This window comes from Geosmithia morbida, assembly GCF_012550715.1.
Source record: "Geosmithia morbida isolate 1262 chromosome Unknown scaffold_12, whole genome shotgun sequence".
Lineage (NCBI taxonomy): Eukaryota > Fungi > Ascomycota > Sordariomycetes > Hypocreales > Bionectriaceae > Geosmithia > Geosmithia morbida.
Window position 1 is genome coordinate 775,234 of NW_023336199.1, and position 14,277 is coordinate 789,510.

The following is a 14,277-nucleotide window of genomic DNA, read 5'->3' on the forward strand; positions in this document are numbered from 1 at the left end:
ATTGCGTCTCGTCATACGAATTGCCAGCAGCTATAAAATAAACCAGTCTCTTCTTTCTAATTCCTTCTCTCTTTCCCCTCCGTTCTTCATCGGATGGACGGATATCCCGCCCTCCCCCAAGAACGAATACATGGACGCCCGACAAGGCAAGATGAGTGAGACGACGCCTCTACTACCAGGCAACAATGAGATATCTCCCCGATCGAAATCGAGTCGGAATGTCACTTTCAGCGACGACCCGGTAACGTTGACCATCGAACCGGACGAGCTGCCGCCGCCGCGCTCGCTGCCCCAGCAGCAGCAGCAGCAGCAGCAGCATCTCCATGTCGCCGGCGCAGCACCAGCGGGGGCACAGCCAATCCTGTCAGCCTTCAACAGCAAGCTCAGGAGGAGGAACAGCCACGGGACGTTGCCGGCGGCGAGCTCCCTGCCCCTGGTGGGCTCCAAGCTCGGCCCGCAACGCAGCACCAAGAAGACGGAGAAGCTCAAGCTCCTGCCCAACCCGGAGCTCGAGGCCGGCGGCTCCGACGACGAAGAAAACGGCCGGGACGTGTACTCGCAGCTGCCGCGGATCAAGGACCCCAGCGCCCGCCGGGACGCCGCCAGGCTGGGCAAGGCCGACCGCGGCAGGCTGCCGCGCGTCACGGCCTACTGCACCGCCAACCGGTACGATATGGAGGCCCTGCTGCGCTTCCTCAAGGGCAGGGGCCGTACGCGCAACGCCAACCCGAAACTCATCGACGAGTGCATATACACCCCTTACCGGTACACCAAGAACATTGGAGGCGGTGGCGGCGGCGGCGGCGGCGGCAGCAGCAATGTCAGCAGCAGTGGTGTTCCCAAGCCGGCCCTCACGACACGCGCATCCGCACCCACACCCACGCCCACATCCTCTACTTTGACCTCGACCTCGACCTCGACCTCGACCTCGACCGCTGCGCCGCGTCGGCCCGACCCCGTCCAGACCTATGAGAGGAGACACTCGACTGGCGGCGACTCGGTGGACGAGAACAACAACAACAACAACAACAACAACAACAACAACAACAACAACAGCCAGCAGCAGCAGATTCGCGAGAGCCTCATCAAAAGCCAAGATCAGCAGCAGTCGACGGGGGGAGAAGAAGGAGAAGGGGGAGGAGAAGGGGTCGGCGCGCCGGCCGAAGACGACAACGCCGATGTCGATGTCGGCCCCCTCAACGGCGGGGAGCTGCTGGGCCCTAGTATCGTGGACGGCGTGGACGGCGTGGACGGCGGCGGCTCGGCCATTGCGGTGAGCATACCCGACTTTGACACGTCGGTGCACACGCCCGAGGCCTTTCTGTTCGACTACGGCGTCGTGGTTCTCTGGGGCATGACGGAGTCGCAGGAGACGCGCTTCCTCAAGGAGATCTCCAAGTTTGAGCTAGAGAAGCTGTCGCCCGACGACGTCGAGACGGAGCACTTTAACTTTTACTACACAAAGGAGTACCAGGCGCGTATATACAATGATTTCATCACGCTGCGCGACAAGAACAATTACATGATCAAGTTGGCTATATCGCATGCTCTGGCTCAGAGTGTCAAGGTATTTCCTCTCTCTCCCTCCCCTCTCTCTCTCTTCCTTACCACCCCCGTCTATATGATGGGAACCTTGCTCCCAGACAAGACAGACAGGCTAACTGACAAAATAAAATAAAACAGACTTCCCTCTTTGAGGAACTCATCGCCTCAACAGTAGAGACATGCAAGGACATACCGACGCAAATCGCCCTCACGGGAAAGATTGACCTCAGCCGCTCCCAGATCAACATGCAGATAGGCGAGCTCTTCATCCTCCGCATAAGCATCCACCTCAACGGCTCCGTCCTCGACACCCCCGAGCTCTTCTGGGTAGAGCCCCAGCTCGAGCCGGTCTACCAGGCCGTCCGGAGCTATCTGGAGATGGACCAGCGTGTCGGCCTCCTCAACGAGCGCCTGGACGTCATTGCCGATCTACTGGCCGTGCTGAAGGATCAGCTCAGTCACGGCCACGGTGAAAAGCTGGAATGGATTGGTGAGTGCTTCTTCTTCCTCTCTCCCTTCTCTCCCTCTCTCTCGTCTCTCTCACCTTGTCCTCGTCTTCGTCCCTCTGCTCCCTCTCACACCACCTAGACGTTGATGTGCTGACATCCTGACCAAGTGATTGTACTCATCGCGGCGGAAATCTTGGTGGCCTTTGTCAACATTGTCGTTGACTTGTACGCTGGAGAATGATCCTTCTTTTGTATTTCTTATTACGTCATTTGTATTTATTCTACTTCTTCACACACACATACACACACACACATATATATATATACATGTTGCGGTGGATAGACATTTCCCGGGGCGAACGTCTCCCCCTTTCTCTCTCTCTCTCTCTCTCTTTTTTTTTTCTTTTTTTCTTTTTCTTTTGCGAGAAACAGCAGAACGAGGCATCGATACCCATGTATACCATCTCCCTCCTCTTATCCCAACACGTCTCCCCTTCGACCGGCATGTCTATCAATATCAATGGTACCTATTACGTGTAGTATAGTAACGTCCTGGGCGATGCGCAGAGGCACATCAGTCCCATCAGACGGTACGCGCGCACACGCAATGTGACTAGATTCCCTTGATTCTATTGAAACACTGTACAGTTGACCTTGCAGCTATAAAAAAAAGGCTCCTGAAGAGATGAACATCCCGCCGCCCTTCACCCAGTTTGAGACCCCGCCGGTAGATGATAAGAAAAAGAAGGAGCAGAAAAAACAGAAAAACGCCCGTTTGACAACACCGGATGATATCAGTACTAAATCAACAATACATGGCGAGACGTAGCACGCCCATCACGCGCATTCTCTTCTCCTTTCCGGTCTTACTCGGCGGCTCACTCGGCGTCTTTGGACTCGGTCGGACGGTCGGGCTCGTTGCTGGTCATCTCAACATCCTCATCCTGAGGCTCAGGCTTGGCGGCGGCGGCATCGTCGTCCTTGTCCTTGGTCTCGCCATCAGGCTTGCCTTTCTCGGCGTCCTTGGCCTCGTCGCCATTCTCCTTGTCGGCCTTGTCATCGTCATCCTCTCGAGGGGTGGACTTGTCCTTGCCGTCCCTGGTGGGGGTGGCGGAGGAAGGCTTCTTCTCGTCGCTGTTCTTGTCGCCATCGGCCTCGCCCTCATCGGCCTCCTTCTTGGGGGGAGGTGGAGGGGGCAGCGAAGACTTGAAGTCGGACATGTACTTTTCCTTGTCGGCGTCGGCGAGCTCCTTCCAGGCGCGCTCGAGCTTATCCTCGGCGTCGGCGTCGGCGTCGGCGTCTGGCTGCGTCTTGTCGTCGTCTTCGGCGTTGGCGGCGGCTTCTGCAGCATCGGCGCGGCGAGCCTTGGCGAACAGGTCGAACGCCCCCTTGGCGATGTCGGCCTCGGATGGTTCGTTGGCGGCGTCGGCGCCAGCTCCCTCGGCCCCGTCCTTGTTGTGATCATCCGCCTTGCGGTGACCACGCTTGGTGCGCAAGGGCTTCTCCTTGGGCTTTCGGGAGGTATTAGCTTCGGCTTCACCGGAGAAGGAGTTGTTGATTTTGGCGGGAGGCTATATTTTTTATTTATTTGAGAAAATAGAGAGAAAAATTAAGATCAACACAGGACGGGGATAGAGGCGGGGAGGATGCTCTCTTCATCCCGAGAGAGAGAGAGATGGAGGTGAATGGAAGAGGAAAGGAAAGAGAAGGCATACCGTAGGAGGAGGACTGGGGCTTCCTTCAGAGTCTTCGACATTGGTGCTGGTGCGCTTGGCGAGCTGCTCTAGGAGAAAGGCCCTTTCGACCCTCAGCTTCTCGACCTGGCGTTTGATGCGCGACAGGCGAAGACGGGCGGCATCATTGGACTCCTCGACTTCGTTGGTGCGGTTCTTGAGCTGGACGCACTTCCGACGGTAGGCCTCCTCGACCGAAGGGGGGAGGGGAGGGGGGACGGCTGTGGTGGATCGGGGTGGGCTGTCAGCTTCTGCTCCGGCCATCATGCGCTCGGGCGCCGTGGCGATGACGGTGACGACGAGGACGGCGACGACGTGAAAGGATGGAGCGGGAGAGTTGAGGAGAAGGGAGAGGAAGAATTGTAGTGACTACCACTCACTGGACTGGGGCGCCATGGCGTCGAGATCGGTCTCCTAAAACTATCACGCGTGACAGCCGAGACTCTCTTTTCTCCTGTCCTCTTCCTTCTCAAATCACCAGCTCTCAGGTCTGGCTGGGGCTGGGAAGGCCGGGAAGAGAGGGAGAAGGAGAGCGCGCTGAAGGGGTCGCTGGGGCGGGAGAGGTTACGGGGCGGCTGAGGCGCTGCAGACGTGGTGGCTTCAGTCGGGGTGGTTGATGCGTCTCTGGGCAACGTCGTAGCTGCTGTCGCCGGCGGTCGCCTCTCCGTACAATAAGGGCAATCCGATCACTCGGGGCGTTGCCGTGGGGGGATGGCAGATGCAGAAGACGGGAGACGGGAGAGGGGAGACGAGAGACGAGATGAGGTACGGAGTACCACTACCAGAGAACAAGAGACCAGACGAGGGGAGAAGAGACAAGTTCCGAGGGCTGACGAGATCTGCTGCGACTTCAGCCTGCGATGCGACTGGAGGGGGGGACGGCGACTGGGAGAGAGCCTATTGAACGGATCAGCATCGATACGGGCAGTACCAAGGAAGCGCGCCGTCAGAACTACAGGCGCTGTACGGAGTGGTATCGGTACACGTACTTGGGAGGGCCAGCGTACCTACAGGCCACCACCAGTAATAATGCAGGCTACAAGGCAGCAGGTCACTCACTCCGTACAGGCCATCAACAGCAGCGTCGCAGCGCCGTAGCCTGGTGCTGTCGGTGTCGGTCGGACCGGATCAACCAAGTCCGGAGGGGTCCCCCGTCGTCCCACACAGCAGGAGATTTTCCAGCAACACGACAGAGGAAGCTCCTGGACCTGTTCAGGCTTAACGGTAGCAAGGCCTTCTTCTTTCTCCCCCATCTCCCTGCTGCCAGAGAGATCCGAGAGAGCGTCTTGGAATCGTCATCGACAATGTCGCTCAATATTCCCAACGCCCCCAATGCGGGCCTGTTCAAGGGAGGTTACAACAAGTGAGTAGCTCCCACCCCATCTTCCCCGTCCCGCGCCTGCTGTGTTGCTGTGTGCTCGTGTGGTGGTGGTGTGTGCCCCTCCTCGGCCCCCTTACACGCCGGCCACCGCCTCCGTCACCGTCACCGTCACGACCGCGCCCACCACCTTGGCTGCGGTGATTGCTCACATCTGACGCCCCCCTCAGCTACGACTCCGAAGATGGTGCCGTCCTGCGAAACATCGAGGCCTGCCGCGCCATCTCGTCGACGGTCCAGACCTCGCTCGGCCCCTACGGCCGCAACAAGATCATCATCAACCACCTGCAAAAGATGATACTCACCTCGGATGCCGCCACCATCCTGCGGGAGCTCGACGTGGTGCACCCGGCCGCCAAGATCATCGTCATGGCGAGCCAGCAGCAGGAGTCGGAGATGGGCGACGCCACCAACCTGGTCATCATCCTGGCCGGCGAGCTGCTGCGCAAGGCCGAGGAGCTGCTGCGCATGGGCCTCAAGACGTCCGACATCGTCCTGGGCTACGAGAAGGCCCAGAAGTTCGCGCTCGACACCCTCGAGGAGCTGTCGGTCGACAAGGTCGAGGACCTGCGCGACCAGGACGAGCTGAGCAAGGCCATCCGCACCGTCGTAGCCAGCAAGCAGAACGGCAACGAGGACTTCCTGGCCGGCCTGGTGGCCGAGGGCGTCCTGGCCGTGCTGCCCAAGAACCCGGCCAACTTCAACGTCGACAACATCCGCGTCGTCAAGATCATGGGCGGGAGCCTGGACCAGTCCCGCGTCGTCAAGGGCATGGTCTTCCCCAAGGAGCCCGAGGGCTCCGTCAAGAAGGCCACCAAGGCCAAGGTCGGCGTCTTCACCTGCCCCATCGACAACAGCCAGACGGAGACCAAGGGCACCGTGCTCCTGCACAACGCCAAGGAGATGACCGACTTCACAAAGGGCGAGGAGTCCCAGCTGGAGGCCTCCATCAAGGAGCTCTACGACTCGGGCCTCCGCGTCGTCATCGTCGGCGAGCGCATCGGCGACGTCGCCCTCCACTACCTCAACCGCTACGGCATCCTGGCCATCCGCATCCTGTCCAAGTTTGAGCTCCGCCGCGTCTGCCGCGTGGTCGGCGCGACGCCTCTGGCCCGCCTCGGCGCCCCCATGCCCGACGAGATGGGCTCCATCGACGTGGTCGAGACGCTCGAGATTGGCGGCGACCGCGTCACCGTCTTCCGCCAGGAGACGGACGTCACCCGCACCGCCACCCTTGTCCTCCGCGGCGCCACCCAGAACCACCTCGACGACGTCGAGCGCGCCGTAGATGACGGCGTCAACGTCGTCAAGGCCATCACCCGCGACGCCCGCCTCGTACCCGGCGCCGGAGCTACCGAGACCCAGCTCGTCGAGAGGATACAGGACTTTGGCGACAAGACGCCCGGGATCGCCCAGTACGCCATCAAGAAGTACGCCGAGGCCTTCGAGGTCGTCCCCCGCACCCTCGCCGAGAGCTGCGGTCTCGACGCCACCGAGGTCCTGAGCAGGTTATACGCTGCTCATCACAAGAGTGAAGACTGGGATACTGGCGTCGATATTGATGTATGTTTACAACTCCCCCCGTTTCTCTCTCTCTCTCTCTCTCTCTCCTCTCTCTTCTTCTCTTGTTCTTGTCACATGGTTCTGTACTGACCATCGCCCCTCCTCCGCCGCCGGGGACGCAGAACGACGATGAGACTGGCACCCTCGACACCAAGGAGGAAGGAATCCTTGACCTCCTCGTCTCCAAGCACTGGGCCATCAAGCTCGCCACCGAGGCCGCCCGCACGATCCTCTCCGTTGATCAGATCATCGTCGCTAGGCAGGCGGGTGGCCCCAAGCCTCCTGCTCCCAACCCGGTAAGTTTTTTTTTTCTTCTCTTTTCAATCTCTGCTCTTATCCTCTTTTCCTCCACTCTCCCTTCTCCTCAATCATTTCCTTGCTCGTCTTTTCTTCCTCTTCTTTTCTTCTCTCTCTGTCCTTCTACTCTTTCATTGCTTTCTCATCTTTCTCCGCTTCACTCTCACTGACAATCTTCCTTCTTCCTTTCAGAACTGGGATGAGGACTAAGATTCTCGCCTACGACTTCTTGTCTTTTTCTACCCCCTCTCCCTCTCTCTATACTTTGCAAAAATCCTTCAATCCTACAATTCTGTGCATCTGTCATGTCCTACGGATTGAGAAGGGAAACAAACAAAACAAGAGGAAAAAAAGAAGAGAGAAGGAAGGGGAAAAGAAATAATAGTTTATTCTTCTTCTACGGGGGGAATATGGGAAATAGTCGGAGCAGAAACTTAGTCCTAATACAAAAAAAAAAAGATGTAAATCAAAAAAAAGGTCAAAAAGAATTCCAGGTTGTCAAGAGTAACGTATATCTATCTAGCTACTAGTAGAAGGATCAGTTTGTCAGTATTATGCTCCGTAGACGACCTTGCAAAGTCTTTTCTTCTTCTTTTGGGGTTTTTTTTGTTCTGTTTTGTAACGGTGTGCAGTTGTGTACACTTAAACCATACTTTTTTTTTTGTCAAGTAGAGTACGTATATTCATTCCCTTGTCCGGGTTTTTTTTTTCAAAATGGGGATGTGAATTGCAAAGGAAACAATCATGAATGAGATCCAACTCCCAAGTTTTGGAAATTTACTTGAAAGTCGATATACATGTATGTATATACATATATCTTTTTTTTGAGGCAGAAGAAGAGAGAAAAAAAAAAGAGGGAAAAAAAACGAGGTACGTTTCCCTATCCGGCCATCCCATTCCCATCCAATATACACACACACAAGAATAAATCCCAAAAACAAACCAAAATTGGTATATACATGACTTGGGCATTTTTTTCCATCCCTTTTCTTCTTCTTCTTTTTCTTTTAATACATGATCCAATAGAATTATTGGACATGTCAATACACACCAGACATGAATCGAGAGACGAGAACAAGGCGAAAAAGCAGACAGACCCCAAAAAAAAGTGGCAAGAAAAGAAAAAAAAGAGGTATCATGGCTGGGCTTTTTTAGGGAAAAAAGAAAAGAGTATGGGGGGGGGGACAAGAACGAAAAAGTCAGAGAAAAAAAACACCGTCTCGGACACGCTGACTGTGCTTTGCTTGAGAAAGAACTTCAACATAGATGAGAATATAAGAGGGGAAAAAAAGAAGGATATAAGAGGAGAGGTGAAGAGATGAAAGAACGCCGTCGTCGCCATAGAGCAATGATAAGTTTCGTCATCTAAGACAAGTGTTAAGAAATATATCATAAGACAGTGGAATAAATAAGAAGAAGGAAAGGATAAGAAAAAAACGAGAGAGAGAGGTCGGAAAAGAGGCAGAAGAGGAATTGGAGTCGGCAAGATTATGCCTCCTCGACAATACCCACGGCATCGGCCCCTTCCTCACGCCACTCCCTGCTCTTCTCGGTCAACCGCTTGACGCCGGTGATCCTCTCGGACCAGATGCTCTCGACCGGGGTGCGGAAGGTAAACGCCCGCTGAGAGCTGATGACGCCGATGGCCTGCAGCACCGCCTTGCGGCTGTCGCGGCTGAAGACGGCGGGGTGGTTGATCCACTCCAGGCTGCTCTCCAGCTCCTGGTCCAGGGCCGACACCGTGCTGGCGTCGATGCCCGAGCTCAGGCCCAGGGTCGCCGGGCCGCCGACGTCGGATCGACCCGACGGTGCCGGGTTGTTGCCCGAGTGGGACGACGACGTCGGCGGCGACGGGCTGCGCTTGCGGTCGGGCGTACCGGTCGCGATCGGCGAGCCGTCAATGTGCGGCGAGGTGCCGGGTGGCTTGCCGGCCATGGGGGGCACGGGAGGCAGCCCGCCCTTGCCCAGGCCCTTGAGGATCGACCGCGTCTCGGTCAGGAGGGTGTGGGCACGCTCGTGCTGGCCGCGGCTGACGAGAGTCAGGGCCCTCGTGAGCATGTCCGAGGTGAGGAGCTCCATGCGGCGCTGCACGATGCTGGGATGGGGCGGGATGGGAGGCGACGCCTGCCACGACTTCTTCTGACCGATGCCCAGCGGCAGCATGGTGATGGCCAGGAGCGACGGCCGCGGCATCTGCATGGCCGTGCCCTCGCGGAGTATGTCTCCCCAGGTGAGGTCGGCCTGGATGAGGGGCACCTCCTCGACCGAGACGGTGCGCTCATTGTCGTTCTCCATGGACCCGCCCAGCGCCTCCAGGCCCGAGACGATGTTATCCCACGGGTCCTGAGGCAGCTGGTCCTGGTTGACGTTGTCGGGGAGGATGACGAGCTGGACGAGGACGTCTCTCTTGTCGCCGAAACGGAGATCGCCCAGGGCGGCCTCGGCGTCGCGGCCGGTGGCGCGCTTGGTGATCTGCAGGGCGCCGCTGATCTTGTGGAACTTTGCGGGCGAGCCCTCGGGCAGCTTGAGCTTGAGCTTGACGTTCTGGTGCGACAGGGTCTGCATGGAACCCAGGCAGCCTGCCAGGCACTCCCTCAGCATCATCCAGTCCTTGACGTACGTGTACGAGGCCTTGGTCCTCGTCGACAGCTCGATCATGGTGTCGGGCTTGTGCGTCATGCCCAGGCCGAAGGAGTGGATGGTGATCTTGGCGGCCTCGGCCCTGGAGACGACGAAGTCGACGCTGTCGGCGTCCGACATGGAGGCGTCGCTGATGAGCATGATGGTGGCGATGGGGTTGTTGTGCTTGCGCTGCATCAGGAGGTCCATGGCGACGTTGGCACCCTCCACCACGTCGGCGCGGTGGCTCTTCTGGCCGACGGGCTTGATCGAGGCCAGGATGTTGGCCCAGCCGGGCCAGGCCTTGGTCGTCATCCCGACGATGGGGACGCCGCCGCCACCGGAGCCGAACGTGACGAGACCCATGCGATCGCGCTCGCCAAGGGTGTTGACCATGAAGCGGAGGGCGTCGCGGACCAGGTTGATCTTGACGCCCTGCATGGACGACGAGATGGGGACGACGACGACGACGTCGATGGGGACGTGGATGGAGCTGGGCAGCGGGGCCGCCTTGGAGAGGTTGTTGCTGGTGTACTCGGTGGGAGCCGTCGTGGCCGACTTGGCAGGGCCCCAGGACGAGGCGACCGACGAGACCCTCTGGGGGCGCGAGCGTTGCCACTCGGCTTCCTCGTCCGTCTCGGAGGCGTCGCGGTCGTAGTCGGGGCTGCGCAGCGGCAGGGTGTCGACGGCGTTGAGGTCGAGGAGGGCCTGCTGCCACAGCTTCAGCTGGTTGCGGTTCTCGAAGCGCAGGTGGAACTTGGGAAGCTCCTCGACCGACAGGCCCAGGGTCAGGACGTTCTCGTCGATGCTGCCCGTCTCGGTGACTTCCTTGAGGTGCTTCTTGATGAGGATGGAACCCTTGAGGGTGCAGCGAGGCTTGCGGGGGAGGCCGTTGTCGTCCCACTGCTGGGCCGCCTTCTTCTCCTTTACGCAGATGAGCATCTCGCCGAACAGGAAACACTCGAGCTCCTGCCAGTTGACCTTGTCCTTGCCGACTCGGAGGGTGCCGTACAGGCGCAGCTTGCCGAACCTGCTGAAGTCGAGACCGTGCCAGTTGTCGACGCGTGCGCGGAGGCTCTCGGTCATGTCATCGAGCACCTCCGGCGACTCGTAGGGCAAGAAGTTGGAGCCGCTGCGGGCGGGCGACGCGGACCTCGCGATATCGTCGATGCGGGCGACATCCTGGTAGCCAGAGGCCACGGACTGGTGGGCATGAGAAGCGCCGGCGCCTAGGTCGTCGGGGTCGGGCCTCCACTTGTTGTCTGGGACCTCGATGGTGACGAGGCAGGTCAGGGTCTGCTGCTGCCGAGAGCGGTTGAGGGTGGGAAACTCGGAGCGGACGGTGACGCTCGGGGCCGGGATGGGGTTCCGGGTGATGGATCGTGGGCTGCCAGGCGTCGTCTCCATGGCCTGGACGTCGTAGTCGTGACGGCGATGGGGGCCGCTCTGGGTCGTCTCGGGGTAGCTGGCGCTGGCCGACGACGCCATCCCGGTGACGCCCGTCATGCCGGTGGCCTCGCTGTCACTGCGGGCGTGGCGCGGGCCCTGGAGGTCCGAGGGCGCGTACCTGTCCCTGTCACGGACGCTGCCGCGTGCGGCGCCCTCTCTGCCGCTGACGGACGGCTGCGTCCGACTATGAGAGCTGGAATGAGCGTAGTGATGGGGGTAATGCTGCTGCTGGTACTGCTGGTGCTGCTGCGGCTGCGGCTGCGGCTGCGGCTGCCTCCTCGGGCCGCTCTCCAGGCTAGGTGCTCGCACGGTCTGGGCGTCCCATGTGGGCGTAGGCGGTACGGCAGCAGGCGTAGGCGTAGGGCTGCCGACGGACCTGGTGTCGCCCTGGGATCTCACCATGCTCGTTATCTTCTCTGTGTGCGCGTTAGTGCTCGGGCGTCGTCAACCTCTCGGGCGAAAAGTGGTTCTGGCATGACAAACCGAGGTCGATAACATTGCCGCCCCTGCTCGTGTCGAGATGCAGAGGCGAGTCGCATGTGGGGCAGAACTGCGAGTCGAGCTCGCGAATGAACTCGTAGAAGCAGGCCTCGTGGCAGACGTGGGCGCAGGAGAATTGGAGGACGCGCTCTCCACGGAGGGTGTGCTCCAGCGGCTCCTCACAGACGGCGCATTCGCTACCGACAAAGGTGCGCTCACGCCGTGTTCGGCTCCGATCGGCTGAGGTGGCCATGACGTTGTTGTCCACGGCGGTACCTCTGAGCGAGACGTTTGAGTTTACAGAACCGGCTCTCGATTGCGAGCGCGGCAGCCTCTGGCCTAGACTGGCGGAAGAGTTGCTGGCGAACGTGGTGTGGCCAGGGTAGACTACTAGAAGCAGGGGAGCGTCAGCCAGACAGGTTACAGACACACAGACGTCGTCGTGGGAAAGGCGGGGTAGCCAGCCGGAGGTCGACGTACACTTCTCGGAAGAGGCGAATTGCCTGAGACCGTTGGCGATCGGAGCGGCGCGACGAGAGAAGGCTCTTCCGGGGCGGGACGAGTGAGAGCTCGAGTATTCGGAGGGACCGTGGAAGATGGGAAATCCCTGGTGACTGGGGGTGGCGGACTCGTAGGCTGAATCGGCGTTGGTGAAGCGTGGGGAGCCGGAGCCTTGACCGTAGTCGCGATTCTTGCTAAAGCGATTGAACATGGAGGAAGGGGATTCGAGGCTCAACAGGCTGGAGAGAAATTAGGAGCGGAGGGGGGGGAGGATAGCTCGCCGCTCTGGCGGGGCGTACAGAAGGACGAGGGGAGGATAGCGGTTAGACGGCCTTCAAGTCCAGCTTGGGATCAGGCGGGAGGTGGCAGGAAATATGAGAGAATGAGGGCTCGATTTGTCTGCGGCGTCGCAGGTCTGTCGGTAGCCGTCAAGCTCCTACTGGTGGGTTCTGCTCGTGTTGTCGTATCTTTCGGAAGCACGCAACGCAGGGCTGATCGAATCTGGTTATTACTGCCGGGAGATGTCTGTTGTATCGTAGTGATCGGGAAGCGAAGCTTGCATGCTCGACTTTTTTTTTCCTCTTCTTTCGCGGTGGACAGTGGATGAGGAAGGAGATGAAGAGAGGGAAGAGGTCGTCAAGATATGAGTGTACTGATCATCCCGATTGGGAAAGTCGAACAAGTCAAGCGTAACAATTGTCGCACAGGAAGGTTTGTCGCGGTCTCGACGGGACGGCGCGAAGACTTTTGGGGGTGGGGGTGAGACAAAAAAAAAAGTCGTTGGGTGGTGGCGTCGGATAATGTGTCTCTCTGCTCCACAGAGTCTTTTATAATGTTGCCTCGGTTCGTTGCAGAAACAGGAATCGGAGTCGGATCAGGTCAGACGGCGAGAAGATTGCTGAAGCCGGTGGTGATGGAAGATTTGGACGGCTTGATTTGCCGTCTAAGGCGAAGAAAGGAAGGCGCGCTCTGACAGAGTAGGAAGGAGCGGGAGGGGGGAGAAAAGGAAGGCGCAGCTCCCTCACTGACGTCGAAGAGGAAGGAACGAAGGAGGAGAATCAGAGAGGGAAAGAAGAGAAACTCTCGGATTGGGAGTAAGAGAAGAAGCAATCGACAAGACCGACGAGAGAGAAACAAGGGGCAGGGCGGGGGAGCCCAAAAAGGGAGCAAAAGAAAAAGAAAAGAGCAAAAAGAGCAAAGAAGAGAGATAAAAAAAAGAATAATAGTAATAATAAGGAAGAAAAAAAGAATTAATTGGTTAGTTACGACGTAGAGAAGGGAAAAGGGAGAAAGGAAAGAAAGGAAAGTGAGAGAGGCGATTGCCGATTGTATTCACATAAACGGCAGCGTAGCATAGTCGTAGCGTAGCGTAGCGTAGCGTAGAGTGTGAGTGGGCTGGAACAAGGGGGGGGGGGGGATATGAGGTAGAAAGGGGACTGGTGGCGGAGAGAGTGAGAGAGACCTCAAAGAGGAACGCGGGAGAGGGCAAATGTCAGAGTAGACTGTGTATTGAGGTCCGTTCGGAGTAATAATGTAATAATGGGGAGAGAAGCTGCAGGAACAAGCAAAAAGAAAATTTCCAATATAAAATATTCACCACCAAAAAAAAAGAAGAAAGGTGTTCTATGGGCTGTAATGAATTAGGGGGGGGGGGGGGTGTCTGTTCTGACATGGTCGCGGCCGGGGGTCATGGCACCCCGTTTCCTCTCTCACAGGGTACAGTCAATACTTATTACTATTTACTGTAGGTAGGAAGCAAGAGTGCGCACTGAGAGTGTCAATCAACAATGGATGGTGGGAGCAGTATTACATGTAAATCCGTACTAGTAGTTGGCAGTATTAACACTATTATTACTCTTTGCTGGAGTCTGTACGCTAATATATATATGTATGTATATATGTATATATATAAGATATGATATAATGATATGATAATATAATAGTAAGCACTTCCCAAGGTACATTACTCCGTACAGATCACATATTGCTCCTCGGTTCTGTACGAGTATAATACCGCTCGTACGTACAGGTTATATTGGCATCACGATGTGTGAGGTATTACCGAGTACAGGTGATATACGTACCCGTACTCACACTACCGCTCTACGAGCGTGTAATATGTACAGATACGCAACCAGGACAGAGACGGCTTAGTCTGACATGGATGTCCCAACGTTGAGACCCATCAAGAACCCCCCCCCCTGCTCAGTACCTTTCGTAGTAGAGGAGGGAAAGGGAGAGAGCCATTCCGGCCTCACAGGCT

At 57.6% G+C, this 14,277-nt stretch overlaps 5 protein-coding genes across 5 annotated transcripts; 2 read left to right on the forward strand and 3 right to left on the reverse strand.

Annotated features, from left to right (window-relative positions):
* Positions 1-130: 130 nt before the first annotated feature.
* GMORB2_2309 (uncharacterized protein) lies at positions 131-2,217 on the forward strand (the record flags this gene model as incomplete). Its single annotated transcript, XM_035464289.1, has 5 exons — positions 131-666; positions 701-710; positions 965-1,567; positions 1,684-2,035; positions 2,162-2,217. Coding segments are annotated over 5 exons (1,557 nt in total), but the record flags the coding sequence as incomplete, so codon positions are not given.
* Positions 2,218-2,872: 655 nt separating this feature from the next.
* On the reverse strand, positions 2,873-3,991 carry GMORB2_2310 (HMG protein; the record flags this gene model as incomplete). Its single annotated transcript, XM_035464290.1, has 2 exons — positions 2,873-3,565; positions 3,710-3,991. 2 exons carry the CDS (start codon positions 3,989-3,991, stop codon positions 2,873-2,875), a joined length of 975 nt encoding a protein of 324 aa, XP_035320000.1.
* A 1,040-nt stretch (positions 3,992-5,031) lies between these two features.
* On the forward strand, positions 5,032-7,175 carry GMORB2_2311 (T-complex protein 1 subunit theta; the record flags this gene model as incomplete). Its single annotated transcript, XM_035464291.1, has 4 exons — positions 5,032-5,090; positions 5,276-6,668; positions 6,791-6,964; positions 7,158-7,175. 4 exons carry the CDS (start codon positions 5,032-5,034, stop codon positions 7,173-7,175), a joined length of 1,644 nt encoding a protein of 547 aa, XP_035320001.1.
* A 1,278-nt stretch (positions 7,176-8,453) lies between these two features.
* Positions 8,454-11,435, reverse strand: GMORB2_2312 (von Willebrand factor type A domain; the record flags this gene model as incomplete). The annotated part of the gene is made up of 1 exon (XM_035464292.1): positions 8,454-11,435. One exon carries the CDS (start codon positions 11,433-11,435, stop codon positions 8,454-8,456), a length of 2,982 nt encoding a protein of 993 aa, XP_035320002.1.
* A 25-nt stretch (positions 11,436-11,460) lies between these two features.
* Positions 11,461-12,225, reverse strand: GMORB2_2313 (von Willebrand factor type A domain; the record flags this gene model as incomplete). Its single annotated transcript, XM_035464293.1, has 2 exons — positions 11,461-11,900; positions 11,994-12,225. 2 exons carry the CDS (start codon positions 12,223-12,225, stop codon positions 11,461-11,463), a joined length of 672 nt encoding a protein of 223 aa, XP_035320003.1.
* Between the last annotated feature and the right edge of the window lie 2,052 nt (positions 12,226-14,277).